This window comes from Nerophis lumbriciformis, linkage group LG20, assembly GCF_033978685.3.
Source record: "Nerophis lumbriciformis linkage group LG20, RoL_Nlum_v2.1, whole genome shotgun sequence".
NCBI classification, from domain to species: domain Eukaryota; kingdom Metazoa; phylum Chordata; class Actinopteri; order Syngnathiformes; family Syngnathidae; genus Nerophis; species Nerophis lumbriciformis.
Window position 1 is genome coordinate 23,001,536 of NC_084567.2, and position 21,218 is coordinate 23,022,753.

Genomic DNA, 21,218 nt, shown 5'->3' on the forward strand with positions numbered 1-21,218 from the left:
CTAGACTGGCCTGCCTGTAGTCCAGACCTGTCTCCCATTGAAATTGTGTGGCGCAAAAGGAAGCGTAAAATACGACAACAGAGACCCCGGACTGTTGAACAAATTAAGCTTGGCGCAAAAGGAAGCGTAAAATACGACAACAGAGACCCCGGACTGTTGAACAAATTAAGCTGTACATCAAGCAAGGATGGGAAATAATCTGAAAAGCTTAAACAATTGATCTCTTCTGTTTCCAAATGTTTACTGAGTGTTGTTAAAAGGAAAGGCCAATGTAAAACTGTGGTAAAATTTCCCCAGTGCCAACTTTTTTTGCAATGTGTTGCTGCCAATAAATTCTAAGTTAATGATTATTTGCAAAAAAAAAATGTTTCTCAGTTCAAACATTAAATATCTTGTCTCTGCAGTCTATTCAATTGAATATAATTTTAAAAGGATTTGCAAAGCTTAGTTTTTGGGAAATGCACTCACAGTGGGTTATTCTACAAATGTGTGTATCGGTCCAATACCGTGAGGGATAGTGTTGACCATGCCAATACTGATGCCGATACTTTTTTCTTTACAATATTCAAAATCACCAAATCATTTGTATTTGTAATTCTTAATCAAAAATATATACAAAAAAAAACAGTACAGCAGTGTAACAATATTACCTAAATATTTTGTCATTGCTCTCTTTTATTAAATAAACTTGTCTGAACAAAACAATTAGTACATAATAATTAAACAAAAGCAAAAACTATTACCGGTAACTACTACTCTTTAAATCCTCTGGTGTTTGTCCATAAAGTTCTTCTGTGTCCAGGTAATTAGTTTCTGGGTTTGTAAACATTAACAAAACGGACAAAAAAAATATTTTTTGATCCTAAATATGTCGATCTGATGGCTCTAGTTTTGATCTTAGGCTACCCATGGTATAGAAACTACTCATATATGAATCAATCCGCTCTTTCCTTATGTTTAAGATTGGTGCTATAATGTTTGTGTAGTTGTTCTATTTGACTCGCTAAAGACTCATATTCATTTGTTAATTTCCTATTTATAGTTGCTTACACTGTGCTGTTATGCGGTTCCATTTACACTTATTTAACATTGCTAGGCACTTATTTACCGTGTACTCCTGGGTGCTCTTACTTGGTGTGTCACATGTTTACCTTTCTTCTCCAATGATAGTGGTACTTGTTAGAAATGCAGTTTATTTGCAGCAATGGTGGTAATTTATCGGATTGTCTGTCTATCAACAACATAATTGAATGCTATGGGCAGATTTTGAGGAAACTTTCTGGAACTGTCAGAAATGGGATAAGGAACAAGTAATGAGATTTCGGGTGGGATTTGGAACTTTTCTACTTAAGTTTACGCTACAAGGCTGCACTTCTCTCTGCATGTATGGTAGCGTCCCTGCCTCCACCTCCAGAGAGCAAAGAATGTGGATGATTGACAAGAGGATTCACTCTTTGGGAGAAAGGGCTTGGAAAAGGTCTGCACTCTCCGAAAACTTTTTTTAGTTAACTTAAGGGAACACTGTGTATGAACATACACACTACTGAGCTGCGAGCTGCCTCTGTCCGCAGGGGGACTAAAAATAAACTATCAAAAAATGTTTTTCTGATTGGCATTAATCCGAATAATTGGTGGATCAGATCCTTTTTTTATATACACAAATAGGTCGATACTGATTGGCAACTGATCAGTCGGAGCATCTCTGCTGTTTGTGTTGTTTTGATCTCCTAATCTGATTTGGTCGGAAGAAAAACAATTCTTTATGGAAAATCTCTCAACATTTGACATCTCTCTTTCTCTCTCTTGTTCAGAGCCTGGTTTGAACCGAAACTTGCAGTTTCTCCAACGTCCTTTGAGGGTGACCGCTGTGCTGGGAACAGATGCTGTGCTGGAATGTTCCACTTCTGGATACCCTACTCCAAGCATTCTGTGGCGAAGAGGAGAAGAAGTGATCCAGACTCGGTTTGTTTGTATTTTTATGACATACATGCGGAAACGTTTGCACATTCACGCTTATAGTTCCGAGTATTTGCACCTGGATCTAATGCACAACTTAACACATTTTTCCTGTGAGCTTAAGTTCCATAACATGTGACCCACAGGTGTTTTTTTTTTGCCAAGGCTTGTTTCATAAAATTGATTATTAAAACAATAATTAACAATTAATATTTCATGTTAGTTTCATATTATGTAGGAGATGTTTTACCTGTGCAGAAAGCATTTAGAGGTGAAAAAACACAAAACCACAGAGGCTGAACAAACATTGGTAATAGCCAGGATATCCATTCGGAATGTCTCGCAGAAGAAATAAACTACCAGTAAGTACAGGTAGCCCAGTAGTAGCAGTTGATGACAGAAACGGCCCTTAAACAATTGTTAGTGATATCTGCAGCAACCTGCAGAAGGCTGCCGTGAGGGTATCACTATCTACCCATTTGCAGAACCCTAATGAACTAAAGTACAATGGCTAACCCAGAAGATGCAAAGCCAGGCTGGAATTGTCAAAGAGAAGAAAGAAAATGCCTTTAAAATTCTGGGGTAAAGCTTTATAGACAGCGACAAAAATGTACTTTTACTAAAGAGATGGAAAGTTTGGAGTAATAAGTGATCTGCTCACAATCCTAACATACACTAACTTACTCTGACACTAACCTCTAACTAACCCTAACACCCTCTGAGAAGATCAGAGCATGTCATGACTTTTTCATTTATGATGTAAAAGATGATGACAGCCGCAAAATATACTCAGAATTCTAAAGAAACATGTTGTTAAAAGGGGAACTGCACTTTTTGGGGAATTTTGCCTATCGCTTATAATCATTCTGAGGGACAAGAAGATAAATGTATTTAGAACACATTGTAACTCGTGTATAAACGTAAATAAAAGTCAGCTGACAATGGAATCAATAGGATTGGCAGTGTGGTGAATTTTGTCCTCTGCATTTGACCCATCCCCTTGTTCACGCCCTGGGAGGTGAGGGGAGCAGTGAGCAGCAGCGGTGGCCGCGCCTGGGAATCATTTTGATGATTTAACCCCCAATTCCAACCTTTGATGCTGAGTGCCAAGCAGGGAGGTAATGGGTCCCATTTTTATAGTCTTTGGTATGACTCGGCCGGGGTTTCAACTCACGACCTACCGATCTCAAGGCGGACACTCTAAGCACAAGGCTACTGAGCAGGTCCATAAGGCCCTCTAAATAACCATCCAAAAAGCGCCAACAATACTCCATTTACATTTCGTGACCTAAATATTAACCCAGTATTAGTGATGTCGTTACTATAACCGCTAACCAGTGATGGCCAAGCTATTCGGAAAATTTTGCAGTCTAAGCTACTAGTTACTCTCAATTTCATGTACCGGTAGCTAAGCTACAGGGGAAGATATCCCAAGATAATTGTAACAAGCTACAGTACAACACGGCAAAAGGAGCTTGCTACATCAAAGCTACATATATATATATATATATATATATATATATATATATATATATATATATATATATATATATATATATATATATATATATATAGTGTGTGAATGTTGTCTGTCTATCTGTGTTGGCCCTGCGATGAGATATCCTATGAGCATCCTGTGGACAGGTGTTGAAAATGTGCATGTTCTTGCTATACCACTTAAGGCAGTGCACCTGGTTTGTCCAATGTAACTGTTATGTCCATATCAAATAAATAAATAAATACAAGTGTACCCCGCCTTCCGCCTGATTGTAGCTGAGACAGGCTCAAGCGCCCCCCGCGACCCTGAAGGGAATAAGCGGTAGGAAATGGATGGATGGATATGCATATTTATAACTTAATGTACAACTTTCGACCAAACTAAATAAAACATGCTCAGTGGATTCTTGATTATAGTAAACACAGACAAGAAACATGCCCTCTTGTTTGGCTTTTTAACATGTATTTTAAGTTGCATACCATGTACAAAATGAGGGGGGGAACATAGGAAAACAATTAGATAAAGGGCAGGAAAACAATAATAATGATAAATAAACACAATAATATATACTCAAATGGAGACTTTTTAACACAGGAAAAAAATACTGTTTCAATAGAAGCCCCAGTATAACCTGGCCAAAGAAAAAGTGCAAAATATTTGTCTCACAAAAGAGACATTAACAAACTCCATGTTTACATGAATGAAAATCAATAAAACTGAACACATTTAAAGTAAACATATTTTCCTGACTGTGGAACAGAGTCTAACAAAATTAAATTCCTCAACTCTGGCATTTCAAGTTCTTATAAAAGGTAATAATGTTATTTAAGAGTGTACACATGTAATCAAATGGCCCTAATTACTAATATCCATCTGTCATTTAGCTGGGGACACCCCACACTCCACTGTATGTTTTTATTTTAGTGTGCTTTTTCTTTGGCCCACCCCTATAATGTTAATAATTATGCGCACAGTAATTAAAAAACAGCATTTATCTATATCTTGACATAAAAAACAATGACTTGTGAGTTGTTTGGGAACAGTTGCTAATAGTTATGTGCAGTAAAACTTTTCATGAACTCAACTCACCGTAATGTGGGTTCCTAAATTTGTGTTGGAGGTCTTCGATGTCAAGAGCAATTTTTGATTTGGGCTTACCAAGTAAACTAAAAATTTATGTTTTGAACGTTGTTTTATTCAAACAGAGACAAATTGTGGGTTTCCTGGATGTCATCTTCATCATTAAAATAAAAATTACGGTAGAGGTAATAAATCCCTATTCCATCTTTCACTCTTTTTTTTGTTTTTTTTTAATCGTCTGCTTGAATATTCGCTCTGTCTCAAACTCCCTTGTCATCATGTCGCATATGTGTGTCTGTTGTGATTTTGATTTCTGTTTCGATGACCTGCCCTATCTTGTCTCTGATTGGCCTGTCCGTATTATTTTGCCCTAACACCAACCAATCATTAGGGATTTTCTTAGTATTTTTTTTTTATCACTTTCCCCTGGATTTCTCTCTTTGTAGTAGTTTTTAGCTTTGATGCAAGCTACATCGCTACATGGATCTAAATATAGCTAAGCTAAGAGAATCGCTACTCGTTCAAAAAGTAGCAAAGCTACCGACAAGCTACTGGGTAATGTAGTTCAGCTACGTAGTATTGATACATGTAGCTTGCTACTGCACAATACTGACGCTAATGCAGACAAACTATTTATAGTGGGTGCTCGGTTGGTAGAGTGGCCGTGCCAGCAACTTGAGGGTTCCAGGTTCGATCCCCACTTCCGCCATCCTAGTCACTGCCGTTGTGTCCTTGGGCAAGACACTCTACCCACCTGCTCCCGGGGCCACCCACACTGGTTTTAATTTAACTTAAATATTGGGTTTCACTATGTAAAAGTGATTTAAGTCACTACAGAAAAGCGCTATATAAATATAATTCACTTCACAAATTCACTTCACAGAGCGGCACTGTGATCACAGCGAGCTAAGACATCATCGGCTGCTAAGCTGCTTTCTCGCCTCGGAGCTTGTGAAAATGCATTCTAGGTCATAAATAATGCCTCTCACTTTGATAGTAGAATGATGACTACATAATCTGTCAAGTTGGTCAGCCTTGGCATCCAATTTAGATGGTGAGAAAGACACGGAAAGACGCTTTGTTCTTCCCCCTTTTTTCTTTGCGAGAATTGTAAGTAATTCTTCATCTAAACGAGGATATATCTAAATCCTAGCTGTCGGCAAAGAGAGCAGACATTGTACAGTAAGTAATGTTTTATTAAGTTTGTTTGTTCTCATGAAGTCTACAATGAGTTGTAATCAGTGACGTTGTCGAAGGAAAAAGTGAACGTAGTGATGCGTTTGTGAATTAATGTTCCGCCATAATGCTTTAAATGAGCAAAATACATAAATACTACAGTTGTGGTCAAAAGTTTACATACACTTGTAAATAACAATGTCTTGGCTGTCTTAAATTTCCAATAATTTCTACAACTCTTATTTTTTAGTGATAGAGTAATTGGAGCACATACTTACTTGTTGGTCACAAAAAACATTCATGAAGTTTGGTTCTTTTATGAATTTGTTATGGGTCTACTGAAAATGTGACCAAATTTGCTGATACATACAGCAATGTTAATATTTCGTTACATGTCCCCTTGGCAAGTTTCACTGCAATAAGGCACTTTTGGTAGCCATCCACAAGCTTCTGGTTGAATTTTTGACCACTCCTCTTGACAAAATTGGTGCAATTCAGCTAAATTTGTTGGTTTTCTGACATGGACTTGTTTCTTCAGCATTGTCCACACGTTTAAGTCAGGACTTTGGGAAGGCCATTCTAAAACCTTAATTCTAGCCTGATTTAGCCATTCCCTGACCACTTTTTACGTGTGTTTGGGGTCATTATCCTGTTGGAACACCCAACTGCGCCAAGACCCAACCTCCGGGCTGATGATTTTAGGTTGCCATTGTCCCATTTACTCTCTGTAAATCACCAGTTCCATTGGCAGCAAAACAGGCCCAGAGCATAATAATACCACCACCATGCTTGACGGTATGCATGGTGTTCATATTAGGGCTGCAACAACTAATCGATTAAAATCGAATATAAAAATAGTTGCCGATTAATTTAGTCATTGATTTGTTAGATCTATGCTATGCGCATGCGCAGAACCAATTTTTTTAAATTGTATTATTTTATTTTTTATAAACCTTTATTTATAAACTGCAACATGTACAAACAGCTGAGAAACAATGATCAAAATAAGTATGGTGCCAGTATGCTGTTTTTTTTTCAATAAAATACTGGAAAGGATAGAAATGTAGTTTGTCTCTTTTATCCGACTATTAATCGAAGTAATAATCGACAGATTAATCGATTATCAAATTAATCGTTAGTTGCAGCCCTAGTTCATATATACATATTGCTGGGTATTGTGGCCAAACAGCTAAATTTTTGTTTCATCTGACATCACATAGGCAAAGATAAGACCTTCTGGAGGAAAGTTCTGTGGACAATGCTGAAGAAACAAGTCCATTTCAGAAAACCAACAAATTTAGCTGAACTGCACCAATTTTGTCGAGAGGAGTGGTCCAAAATTTGACCAGAAGCTTGTTGATGGCTACCAAAAGTGCCTTATTACGGTGAAACTTGCCAAGGGACATGTAATCATATATTAATATTGCTGTATGTATACTTTTGACCCAGCAGATTTGGTCACATTGTCAGTAGACCCATAATAAATTAATAAAAAAAAAAAAACTTCATGAATGTTTTTTGTGACCAACAAGTATGTGCTCCAATCACTCTATCACAAAAAAATAAGAGTTGTAGAAATTATTGTAAACTTAAGACAACCATGAAATTATGTTCTTTACTAGTGTATGTAAACGTTTTACCACGACTGTATATGGTATTATAAATGTGCCTGTTACTTCATTACATATATACTTATATCATGTATATAAAACCTTGATGGAGGTGTTTGGATGTGTTTTTAAGCACTTTATAGACAGAATAAAGCCACTCCCATAGGCGTCATTGTAAGCAGACTTTTGCTCGCATTTATTACTGCTAGCCTTCCACCATCCGCCTGCCTGCTGCTAGCCATTCACCATCGGCCTGCCTGCTGCGAACCTTCCAACATTGGCCTGCCTGCTGCTAGCCTTTCACCATCGGCCTGCCTGCTGCGAACCTTCCAACATTGGCCTGCTTGCTGCTAGCCTTCCACCATCGGCCTGCTTGCTGCTAGCCATTCCACCATCGACCTGCCTGCTGCTAGCCATTCACCATCGGCCTGCTTGCTAACCTTCCAACATCGGCCTGCCTGCTGCTAGCCATTCACCATCGGCCTGCTTGCTGCTAACCATTCCACCATCGGCCTGCCTGCTAACCTTCCAACATCGGCCTGCCTACTGCTAGCCTTCCATCATTGGCCTGCCTGCTGCTAGCCATTCACCATCGGCCTGCTTGCTGCTAGCCATTCCACCATCGGCCTGCCTGCTAACCTTCCAACATCGGCCTGCCTGCTGCTAGCCTTCCACCATCGGCCTGCCTGCTCCTAGCCATTCACCATCGGCCTGCCTGCTGCTAGCCATTCACCATCGGCCTGCCTGCTAACCTTCCAACATCGGCCTGCTTGCTGCTAGCCTTCCACCATCGGCCTGCCTACTGCTAGCCTTCCACCATCGGCCTGCCTGCTCCTAGCCATTCACCATCGGCCTGCCTGCTGCGAACCTTCCGACATTGGCCTGCCTGCTGCTAGCCTTTCACCATCGGCCTGCCTGCTGCGAACCTTCCAACATTGGCCTGCCTGCTGCTAACATTTCACCATCGGCCTGCCTGCTGCGAACCTTCCAACATTGGCCTGCTTGCTGCTAGCCATTCCACCATCGGCCTGCCTGCTGCGAACCTTCCGACATTGGCCTGCCTGCTGCTAGCCTTTCACCATCGGCCTGCCTGCTGCGAACCTTCCAACATTGGCCTGCCTGCTGCTAACCTTTCACCATCGGCCTGCCTGCTGCGAACCTTCCAACATTGGCCTGCTTGCTGCTAGCCATTCCACCATCGGCCTGCCTGCTGCTAACCATTCCACCATCGGCCTGCCTGCTAACCTTCCAACATCGGCCTGTTTGCTGTTAGCCATATTCCAACATCGGCCTGCCTTCTGCTGGCCCTCCACAATCGGCCTGCTGTTTGCCTCCAGCCATTGGTTTCGTCTACGGGCTTCCACCCATTGGCCTTGGTTGCTAGCCTTCAGCCCTGTCTGCTAACATCTTCAAAAGTGGTAAAACAAGTGGAACTTCTCCTCTCACTATGTCACAAATCATTATATTGTGTTTTATACTTTTGTGTGGTTTTACTGGTGTCCCAAATGGGTCTGTTAATCCCCCCTCACAAGCTATGCTACTTCAAAATGACAACTTTGATAATTTGACATTTCATCATAGTGACAACTACAAAATAACCTCGGCCTTATCTCAGTTGAAGATTTCTGTGACTTTGGACAAAACAAAATGGCTGCATACTATGGTAGTGTCCATTCATTCTTATTGTTTCCTTGTTTTGAGAGATCACGTCAACATTACTGCATCCTCCCCTATTATGAGCACTTACTTTCACAGATTAAAGACAGACTCAAAAGATGATAACTTTAAGCGCAAATGTTTAGTTATATTATTGTTATTGCTCTCAGGAAATGTTGAGACTAATCCAGGCCCTGATACACCTACACAATGTTTTACACCTGCGGATTTTAAAACTAGATCTGGTCTTGGGATTATTCATATCAATGTTCGGAGTTTACTCCCTAAACTGGATATGATAAAGATCTGGATAAACTCAACAAATGCTGATATTGTAGTCTTATCTGAAACTTGGCTTAAACAATCTGTGCTTGATAAAGATATTTGCATTCATGGCTATAATGTCTATCGTACTGACCGACAAAGAAAAGGTGGTGGAGTGGCCTCTCTGCTTAATATATATATATATTAAGCAGAGGTTTGATGTGAAATTAGTGCTCTCTGAATCAGTAAGTAAAGAACTTGAACTGTTAGCACTTGAAATTGAATTAGCTAGAAATCACCACATAATGGTAGTGGGGTGTTATAGGCCTCCATCTGCCCCTAGTAATTCCCTATCTACTCTTGTGAAGCTTCTGTCTCAACTGAAATACAATGAAATAGTGATGGTTGGTGATTTGAACTGGGACTGGCTCACATCTGTGTCTGACTCTTTGAAAGCACAGTGTGAATCTCTAAATTTAACACAATTAATTAACTCAGCTACAAGACCTAATCCTAAATGCCCTCAAAAAGCTACACTCATTGACTTAATTCTAACAAATATGCCCTTTAAATTTGTTGCATCTGGTGTTTTCCCTAATGATGTGAGTGATCATTGTGTGATTGCAGTAGTGCAAGACACAAGGATTCCTAAAAGCAAGCCTCGTCTTGTTGAAAAACGTAATATGAAATTATTTGAGACGCAAGCTTTTTTACATGACTTGCATCTTTTTAATTGGGATATAATTGCTCTTTTTGATAATGTTGAACTGGCTTGGAAATATTTTCACGAAAACTTCTTGAGTATAGTGAACAAACATGCCCCTTTTAGAAAATGTTGGGTTAAAGGACGTGACAATCAGTGGTTTACATCGGACCTGTCAGATTTATTGCATGAGCGTAATGCTGCTTGGGCCAGGGCACGCAAGTCAGGGTTAGAAGCAGATTGGTTGAATTTTAGACAATTAAGAAATCAATTTACCTCTCTCCTTTGGAAAGTCAAATCAGAATTTTATTTCTCCACAACAACTGAAAATCTCAAACACCTCACAAGTAGAACTCAGGCTGTTCAGATAGAAGGTTCCTCCTCGGACGTACTGCAAGTGAAAAAGGGTGTCCCTCAAGGTTCTGTGTTGGGCCCCTTATTGTTCACTATTTACATAAATAATCTTGGACAGAATACTCCGAACTCAACTTTCCATTTCTATGCTGATGATACTGTCATATACTGCACAGCACCCACTCTTGCTGAGGCTTTTAAATATCTACAACATGCATTTGACAGAGTACAAGAACAACTTTGCTATCTTCAACTGGTTTTAAATGCAGAGAAAACAAAGTGTATGCTCTTTACCACATCAAAAACTATAAGATCATCACTGTGAGAACATTTTAACAAGAAATGGGCAACAAATTATGTTAGTATCTGCTTTTAAATATTTAGGATTTTTAATTGATGACCACTTGAGTTTTAAGGAGCACATTCAGTATGTTGTAAAAAAACCCTGAAACTTTTACTGGGATTTTATTATAGAAACAAGTCTTGCTTTTCTTTTACTGTGAAACAGAAATTGGTGGAAACAACTTTTTTACCTGTTATTGACTATGGAGATGTGTTGCACATGAATGCTACTGCTGGTTGTCTCCACAAGCTGGATAGTGTGTACCACGGGGCACTGAGATTCATCACCAACTGCGCTCCCCTTACTCACCATTGTGTGTTATACTCAATGGTTAACTGGACATCTTTATGTGCTCGACGACTCAATCATTGGTATGTTTTCATCTACAAAACCATTCTGGGTATCACTCCATCTTGTCTGTCTTGTCTTTTAACAAAGAAACAAGGAAGTCACAATCTTCGTTTAATGAATGTTCTGCAATTTGTCGTCCCCAAAGTAAGAACTAAAATGGGCAAGAAAGCATTTAGGTTTTCAGCACCGAAGGCTTGGAATAACCTACAATCGAACATTAAACTTCAAACCCTAGTTACGTTGAATGAGTTTAAAGCTTCTGTGAAAGGACTGCAGTCTACCTTGTCTGTATGCACATGTGTCATGTGAGCAAGTTTTAATGTTGTAAATGTGATATTTTATGTATTTGTTTACTGTTTTTTAATGTAACCTTGCTGCTGCCCTCTTGGCCAGGTCTCCCTTGGAAAAGAGATCTTTGATCTCAATGGGATTTTACCTGGTTAAATAAAGGCTAATAATAATAATAATAATTTACTAGTTAGAATGCATAAAAAAATTAAAACATATATGTGCTTATCTTACATAAGGATTGTGAATGATGGACACAATTCCAAATAAAATTGCAGTTCCCCTTTAAAGAAGGATGCAAACAAACTGATAATAACCTCTCCATCAAGCAAGGTAACCACTCAAAACACTGCAAAAACAACAAAAGAGTTCATCAAGAAGTGGTCACTTTGCAAACTTAAAGCCAATAGAGCATGCGTTTTATCTGCTTAAGAGGGGACTGAAGGGAGGAACCCACACAATAAACAATACTGTAACAGAAAGAGGCTGCGGTGAAGGCCTGTAAAAGCAAAAACAAAAGAATGCAAAAGTTTGGTGATGTCATATGTCTCACAGGCTCCTGCAGTAGATGTGTGACGTTTTCGAACAGATTGAGTCTTTTGAATGGCTCTTAGGTGAACCATGAGAGTCGATTCGCAGTTGCGAGCTGTTCCTTTGGGAGACGTTCTTTAAATGAATTGCCGAAGCTGCATGTGCATGTTCTTGTACATGCCACCAGACTGGCGACAGGACTAGAAAATAAGTCAGGGTCAAAGTAAATATAGCTGTATTTAGATAATTTTTTCTAGTTTCTTGTTCTGACATGTAAAGTACTTCTGGCGTACACACACCAGGTAAGGTAGTGTTCAAATTTTTCGGAATTCTGTTTTTTTTATATAAATATATAAATGTTATTCTTATTTATGTGGTTATTTGTTCTGTATTATTAAAATGCTCTTTTTCTACAAAGTTTTTAGGGGAGGTAAAGTTTTAAAATAGTGATTTTACCGTAACCTTATGGAATGTCTATAAAAAAAACAACACACATTTAAATAGTCAATATTTGTGAATAGTTCTCATCAATAGAGTGATACTGGTGTAATATAGAATTAGTTTGACCCAAATCTCATCTTATCACTGCTACCAAGACAGTCTTTTGAATGACTCTTTGAAAGGAACAAGCCATAAATCCCATCTCTATCATACAATTATTAAAAGTTAAGCAATTCTTATTCACTTCAATATACAAACGTACAATATTTGAAGTCTATCACATGAACTCACATGAAAGATTATGGTTGTCCCAATACCAATATTTTGGAAAATTTATTTTGATGCTTTTCAATACTTTTTAAAATAAAATAAACCACACAAAATGTCATTATTGGGTTTATTTCACACAAAAAATCGTATGATACATCAATTAAACATATGTTTCTTATTGCAATTAAAGAACAATATTGTCATAAAATAAGATAGTGAAAATTCTAGGCAACTACTCTTTTAGTAGCAACTAAGCAAACAAAAGCTCCTAATTTGGCTGCTGACATATACATGAACATATTGTGTCATTTCCTTTTCCATTATTTTATCAAAATTCTGAGGGACAAGCGGCAGAAAATGGATGAATACATTTACTGTTAATATCTGGTTACTTTCTGTTTTAACATGTTCTATTTACACTTCTGTTAAAATGTAATAAGCACTTCTTATTCTGTTGTTAAGATACCTTACATCAGTTTTGGGTGATACTTAGGGACGATACTCGAAACCGGTTTTCCCGGTTGTTCGATAAGAAAAGAACCGAGTCATCGGACTCGAATCCCTCTGGAGAACCGGTACCCGTTATCGAGACCACTATAGTAAAGAAAAAGAGTTGGTTCTTTATTCGAATCCCTGGAAACGAATCCCGTTCCGACCAGAAATGCCCTCTGAGACATCACAAGAAATGACGTCACGTAGCTCAGTCATTAGGCGCAGATAGGGAAAGCAGGAAAAACAATGGACCGGAAAAAGCGCTCCAAGGTGTAATAAAGTTCAAAACAAAAGGTATAATCCAATGAATAACTTTACTGAGAGATTTGAGCAGGGTACAAACATATGACGAACACTTTTATGACCAACCGGAAACATAGCAACCAGGCTAGCAACACACCTCCTTTACGGCAGCTGTCGCAACGTTCTTAAAGCAACCGCACGCAGCACACACAACATATATGACATGATCTCCCTTTTTTAACTTTTGTTTTTCTTTCCTTGTAAACAAAACAAAATCACACTGTTTATGTGTTGTCTGTCTAATTATAAATAATGCAGACAAGGCGTGTTGGCTAAGTTCTTGACGTTTACTTTCACAGCGTGCTCATAACCTCATTCTTAGCTGCCGGGTGGCGACATGCAGCAACACTTTTCGGGGCTACCGCGCATGCTCGTCACTCCCGTTGCATGCTGGGTAGTGTAGTTGTTATATTCCCTAGCTCATAACATCACATCTTTCCCCCTATAAAGAAATAATGTTAACTCAATAAAGTGTATTTCTTTTTTTAGCTTTAACTTATAATTTTTTTAGCATTGTAACCACATTTGCAAACAACTTTTCTCTTCATAGAATTTTCTTTCAATAAATAAATAAAGTGCAACAATGTCAAAGCATCATAACAAACAGTTATGTCAAATAGCAGCAGAAGTGCACTTTTTGGAGAGCTGTATTATTTTAAATTTTGTGCCCAAGGGACTGATTTTATTTACCACTATATCATTATTTATACACTTATCGTGATCACAGAGACTGGTTGTTTTTGTGTTACTGTATATATTTGTTTTTCTGAAAAATCCCACTTAATATACTTTGGGTAACAACAGTCAATATTTATTTATTTAATTTAATTTTTTAGGGGGGTAACAGTCAATAATTATTTATTTATTAGATTTTATTTTTTTCTTATATAATAAAAGTGAGCTTTTGTTAAACCAAATATTGTGTGTTTTTTTCCATATACAACAACCTATCTGGACTCGATAAGAGAATCGATAAGGAATCGGTTCGATAAGAGGATTCAATAATAGGCTCGAACTCGATAATTTCTTATCAAACATCATCCCAAGTGATACTATACATTTGGGTATCAATCTGATACCGAGTAGTTACAGGGTCATGCATTTGTCCATAATTTTAAATTCTCTTATGTCTAGTGAAGTATTTTCTGAGATTATAAACAGTAAATAAATGGAAAAATATATTGTGAAGAGAAAAAATATGGATGTAGTCATTGTAGTATCGATATAGATAGTGTAGATTCGGCTCTTCTACTTGGTATCGTTACAATCGATATTTGTATAGATCAGCGATTTTGTTTACATTCTGGAGTGTTTGCTTGCTGTTAGCGATTAGCTATTGTATCCACCTACGGTAGGTATACACACACACACATATACATATATACTGTATATATATTAGTGTTGTACGGTATACCAGTATTAGTATAGTACCACTATACTAATGAATCATATACGGCTATACCGCCTCTAAAAAGTACCGGTCCATATTAACAGAAGTTAAAGTACAAATGATTGTCACACACTAGATCTGGCAAAATTATTCTCTGCATTTGACCCATCACCCTTGATCACCCCCTGGGAGGTGAGGGGACCAGTAAGCAGTAGCGGTGGCTGCGCCCGGGAATATTTTTTTGTGATTTAACCCTCAATTCCAACCCTTGATGCTGAGTGCCAAGCAGGGAGGTAATGGGTCCCATTCTTATAGTCTTTGGTATGACTCGGCTGGGGTTTGAACTCACAACCTACCGATCTCAGGGCGGACACTCTAACCACAAGGCCACTGAGTTAGATAACAGAAGTGTAGATAGAACATGTTAAAAGAGAAAGTAAGCAGATATTAACAAGAAATTAAGAAGTAGATTAATAATTCATTTTCTACCACTTGTCCTTAATAGTTTTGACAAAATAATAGAATGGAAAATGACACAATATGTTACTGCATACGTCAGTACACTAATTATGAGTCTTTGTTTGTTTACTTACTACTAAAAGACAAGTTGTCTAGTATGATCACTATTTTATTTAAGGACAAACTTGCAATAAGAAACATATGTTGTACCCTAAGATTTTTTGTTAAATAAAGCCAATAATGCCATTTTTTGTGGTCCCCTTTAATATATATAGATTTGTTAATGTATATACACACAGTATATTTCAAATTATTTTAACCCAATGTGGCCCCCGAGACAAAGTTTGGTGACCCCTGGTCTACAGCAAAAAATTGAGTTTGTCTTACTGTTCCAATGCTTTTAAAGATCATTGTCATCAAAATTGTGACATACGATAACTAATCTGGTAAAAGGCCCGCACTTGTCTTAAATAAGACAACAGCAGTTGGTAAATCGGCGAGTGTACAACATGAGAACAGAAAAACATTGCAGCTCTTTTCCCCGTAGGAATAAGAAGCATTCTTTGTTGGCGGGAAGCAATCTCATCATCAGGAGTGTGACTGACGATGACTCCGGCAGTTATAGCTGTACAGCTACCAACAAGAACCACAACATCACAGCAAGTGCAGAACTGAGTGTGCTCGGTGAGAACTTTCTTTATTTAAATGTATGTACTGTACTGTGGTATGTCTGCATTAAATCTGATACCAATGTGGCAGAGGGGTTAGTGTATCTGCCTCACAATACGAAGGTCCTGAGTAGTCTTGGGTTCAATCCCGGGCTCGGGATCTTTCTGTGTGGAGTTTGCATGTTCTCCCAGTGACTGCGTGGGTTCCCTCCGGGTACTCCGGCTTCCTCCCACCTCCAAAAACATGCACCTGGGGATAAGTTGATTGGCAACACTAAATTGGCCCTAGTGTGTGAATGTGAGTGTGAATGTTGTCTGTCTATCTGTGTTGGCCCTGCGATGAGGTGGCGACTTGTCCAGGGTGTACGCCGCCTTCCGCCCGATTGTAGCTGAGATAGGCTCCAGCACTCCCCGCGACCCCAAAGGGAATAAGAGGTAGAAAATGGATGGATGGACCAATATGAGACATAATTGAGGGGACATCTATTGCTGCCTGGCTGAGCCTGACAAGGTAGGATGACATGCCTCAAAGACAAAACAAATTGGGGATTGGGGACACGATATATCCTGTTCTTTGATGGGACGACCCTGATTAGCCAAAGGTGACAATACTTCATATTCGTGGTATTCCACTTAAATTTACTAAAAAAAAACACCATGATGACTTATAAGGACAGCATGAGAAAAGTGCCAAAGAGCTCTATTTTGCTGTCATATGACCACATCACATTCTCAATTTGGTATGAGTCATTCAGGTGTTATCAAACTTCAAACTGTACATTTGTCTTTTAAAGCTTCGAATTGTCATATTCCATCACAGCAAATTGTGTTACTAATGCTTTACTTGCTGACTGTTGCCACTTATCAAAGCTACTATGGAAAAACACAACTAAGTTCCTGTACAGTCACGATCAAAAGTTTACATACACTTGTAAGAAACATAATGTCATGGCTGTCTTGAGTTTCCAATATATTGTACAACTCTTTTTTTTTTTTGTAATAGAGTGATTGGAGCACATACTTGTTTGTCACAAAAAACATTCATGAAGTTTGTTTCTTTTATGAATTTATTATGGGTCTACTGAAAATGTGACCAAATCTGCTGGGTCAAAAGTATACATACAGCAATGTTAATATTTGGTTACATGTTCCTTGGCAAGTTTCACTGCAATAAGGCGCTTTTGGTAGCCATCCACAAGCTTCTGGCAAGCTTCTGGTTGAACTTTTGACCACTCCTCTTGACAAAATTGGTGCAGTTAAGCTAAATCTGTTGGTTTTCTGACATGGACTTGTTTCTTCAGCATTGTCCACACGTTTAAGTCAGGACTTTGGGAAAGCCATTCTAAAACCTTAATTCTAGCCTGATTTAGCCATTCATTTACCACTTTTGACGTGTGTTTGGGGTCATTGTCCTGTTGGAACACCCAACTGCGCCCAAGACCCAACCTTCGGGCTGATGATTTTAGGTTGTCCTGAAAAATTTGGTGGTAATCCTCCTTTTTCATTATCCCATTTACTCTCTGTAAAGCACCAATTCCATTGGCAGCAAAACAGGCCCAGAGCATAATACTACCACCACCATGCTTGACAGTAGACATGGTGTTTCTGGGATTATAGGCCTCACCTTTTCTCCTCCAAACATATTTCTGGGTATTGTGGCCAAACAGCTCAATTTTTGTTTCATCCGACATCACATGGACAAAGATAAGACCTTCTGGAGGAAAGTTCTGTGGTCAGATGAAACAAAAATTGAAATGAGTAGTTTATGGTGTTTTTGCTTTTGTTCACTTATTGTGTGCTACTGATTTTATATTGCTTAAACAATTTTATGATAATGGAAAAGTTTAAATCAGGGGGTCCCCAACCCTGCCCCCCCACACATCAAACCCCCCCTCCGTGCATCGGTTGAGGTGCGCGGGGTTGGGGGGTAGCGGGGGTGTATATTGTAGCCCGGAAGAGTTAGGGCTGCAAGGTGTTCTTGGTATTTGTTCTGTTGTGTTTATGTTGTGTTACGGTGCGGATGTTCTCCCGAAATGTGTTTGTCATTCTTGTTTGGTGTGGGTTCACAGTGTGGTGCATATTTGTAACAGTGTTAAAGTAGTTTATACGGCCACCCTCAGTGTGACCTGTATGGCTGTTGACCAAGTATGTCTTGCAGTCACTTACGTGTGACTGCAGAAGCCTCATACAACATGTGACTGGGCCGGCACGCTGTTTGTATGGTGAAAAAGCGGACGCGACGACAGGTTGTAGAGGGCGTTAAAGGCAGTGCTATCACGGCTTAATATTGTTGCCCGGGTGAAAATCAGGACAAATTTGGGAGAATGGTTGCACCGGGAGATTGTCGGGAGAGTGCCTGAAATTCGGAAGTCTCCCGTAAAAATCGGGAGGGTTGGCAAGTATGTTACTAGGGCGGGATAGCCATTCAAAGAAGGTGAATTCATTAAAAAGTGCATGTTAGATTTTTTTAAGAAATCTTTTCTTGCGGCCCAGCCTCACCCAGTTTCTGCATCCAGTGGCCCCCAGGTAAATTGAGTTTGAGACCCCTGGTTTAAATATTTTGTTGATATTGTTACCCTGCCTTCTTGTGTTTTTCTGCTGATTATAATTGTAAATTTTTTTTAAGCAAAATCATTTAGTGATCACTAATTTTTTCTAAGTAAATGTATTGGTGTCAGTATTGGTAGGGCAAATACTGTCCCTGTAACTACAAAGTATTGGACTGATACCTAAATGTGTAGTATTACCCTAGCACCTCCAAAACCCTCAAATCTAAACTCCAAACATCCCAGAACAAGCTAGTCAGATTACTTCTCGACCTCCACCCCAGATCACACCTCACTCCTACCCACTTTTTCAAAGTGGGCTAGCTCAGGGTGGAGGACAGAGTAAAACAACTTGCACTGAGCCTAGTCTATAAAATCCGCTACACCTCCCTGATACCGAAGTACATGTCAAACTACTTCCTTAACGTAAATGACCGCCATAACCACAACACCAGGGGGAGCGCCACTAACCACGTTAAACCCAGATTTCGATCTAACAAAGGTCTGAACTCATTCTCTTTCTATGCCACATCAATGTGGAATGCGCTCCCAACAGGTGTAAAAGAAAGGGCATCTCTATCCTCCTTCAAAACCGCAATAAAAGTACACCTCCAGGCAACTTCAACTCTAAACTAACACCCTCCCCGGATTGTTAATAATCAAATGTAAATAATCAAATGTAGATACTTTTTCTTATGCTCTCTCTCTCTCTCTCTCTCTCTCTCTCTCTCTTTATGTCCACTACTTGGTGTACATATCCTACCAAGTCAGACCTACACTGTTTCAATGTCCATTTCTCTGTTCTCAATTGTTGATGACTAGAGTGATGATAACATTCCTTTTTCATATAATTTAGCCAATAGCACTTACTAAAAATAAATCATAAAATGCACAGTTAGTACATGTGATCGTACTAACTGATCCCACTTATGGATGATAGGAATTGGCAGCATAGTTCCCTGATCAGAACACTTCTATATGCCACTGTAGATTTGAGGGGGAAACGTGTTATATTTATAGAAAAACCCAAACAACACGGTGTTCTGTAAACTGTGCAAATTAGAAGTAAAGTTTCACAGCGGCACCACTGCGTTCCATGAGCACTTAAAAAGTCATCACATTATTCTCCAGGATGGCGTAAGAAGTACTGTAAAACAGTTCTGTCATTTTTTTTGTTTTCCCCACTGAACAACATCCATGTGAGAAAAAGCATTGGTGTATATTGGGGAATTTCATTCGTAAAATTTGTTCAAAAAACAACTAAGAACAGTTAGTTACAAATATAAATTTAGTTTACTGATTAATCAATTATATAGATTATGGAAATGGAACACAGAGAACAAATCATATTCATACCTCTGCTGGCTGATGTTCTGTTTACTATTTGTACTCTTTCCAAGGAAAGAGAATCACATCCAAAATAAAATGCCATAAAATATCCAATATAAACCAATCTGTTTGCTTCAGGAGGTGTTATGAATGAAATATGTTTGTATTTATCGTCTGACTGCTTCTCAGCAACTGCTGGCTACAGACTGAAGTATTCAGGCGTGTAGAGACACCTCAGCAGCAGCTGATCTGTTGATTTAATAAAAGGCCAACCCAAACTAAGCCCAAATAACCACAAAACCACACCTGATTAGTATTCTAGTCTGATTAGCCTGAGGCAGATCTGCTCGAAGCACTTGTTCACAATTTCGCTACTGATAAAAAAAGTGTACAATTAATGACAAACACAAAAGTGGTTCAGACCACCTTATTTATATGAAGTTTTTGCGTGTATACCGGCTGTCACAATGGAGACATCCATTTCCCATCATATGGTTTAACCTGTGGCAGTTCCTCATGTTGTTGACAGGCAGCACACAAACACTATATGAATCAACTTTTTTAGGCTATATTAGCGCAATCTAGACAAAAAAAAACGACTTTTCGCATGCCAAAAGTAAGCTCTGGGAGGCGTGCGGTGTTGTGATGCTGCGTCTGGACCATCCTGAAAATTAAAATGCATATTGAAGTTTTTATTTTATATAAGACATATATGTATCTATATATATATATATATATATATATATATATATATATATATATATATATATATATGTATATATATATATATATATATATATATATATATATATATATATATATATATATATATATATATATATATATATATGTGTGGGAAAAAAATCACAAGATTACTTCATCTCTACAGGCCTGTTTATGAGGGGTTCCCTCAATCATCAGGATATTTTATATATATATATATATATATATATATATATATATGAATAAAACCAACACCTTAAAAAAAAGCTAGCAGACACCCAATCAAATTGACTTAATTTGTTTTATACAGCCACTTAAGTCATCCAGTAGCTATGAAATGATAACATTATATTGCTGAATATACGATACATTAAATGTTTTTATTTCTGACAATCCAAATATGTTGACACACACACAGACAAAATATTCTCTCTCAATGGTCTGTTTTTGCAGCACAATCACCTCCTTCTGACAGCTGTAAGTGTGTTACTGTATCAGTTTGCAGGAATGTTTCAAATGTGATTAAAAAAAAAAGTTGCATGACAGTTTCAGGTTTGAAAAATAACATTGCAGGTGCTAAATGATTATGTTTGGATCTTCTCGTCCCAGTATTGTGGGGGTTCTAATAATCAGCATATATTCTGCATACATATAAAGACAGACACGGTAAATGGATTGCACTCTTTTGCTCATTAAAGCGCACGTGAGCTTAATAGACCAGCTGTGTGTACACTATAATGTTTGCATGTGTTTTATTCCACGGAAACCCTTTAGCAGTAAGTCATAC

General features: G+C 38.4%; 1 protein-coding gene across 4 annotated transcripts in view; it reads left to right on the plus strand.

The window, feature by feature from the left end:
* The window catches only part of dcc (DCC netrin 1 receptor), a 706,325-nt gene that overhangs the window by 267,786 nt on the left and 417,321 nt on the right, over window positions 1-21,218 (plus strand). For all 4 annotated transcript variants that reach the window (XM_061980597.1, XM_061980596.1, XM_061980599.1 and 1 more), the window contains exons 4-5: window positions 1,812-1,962; window positions 15,713-15,849. In XM_061980597.1, coding sequence (XP_061836581.1) covers window positions 1,812-1,962; window positions 15,713-15,849 — 288 coding nt within the window. The remainder of the gene's footprint in view (window positions 1-1,811; window positions 1,963-15,712; window positions 15,850-21,218) is intronic.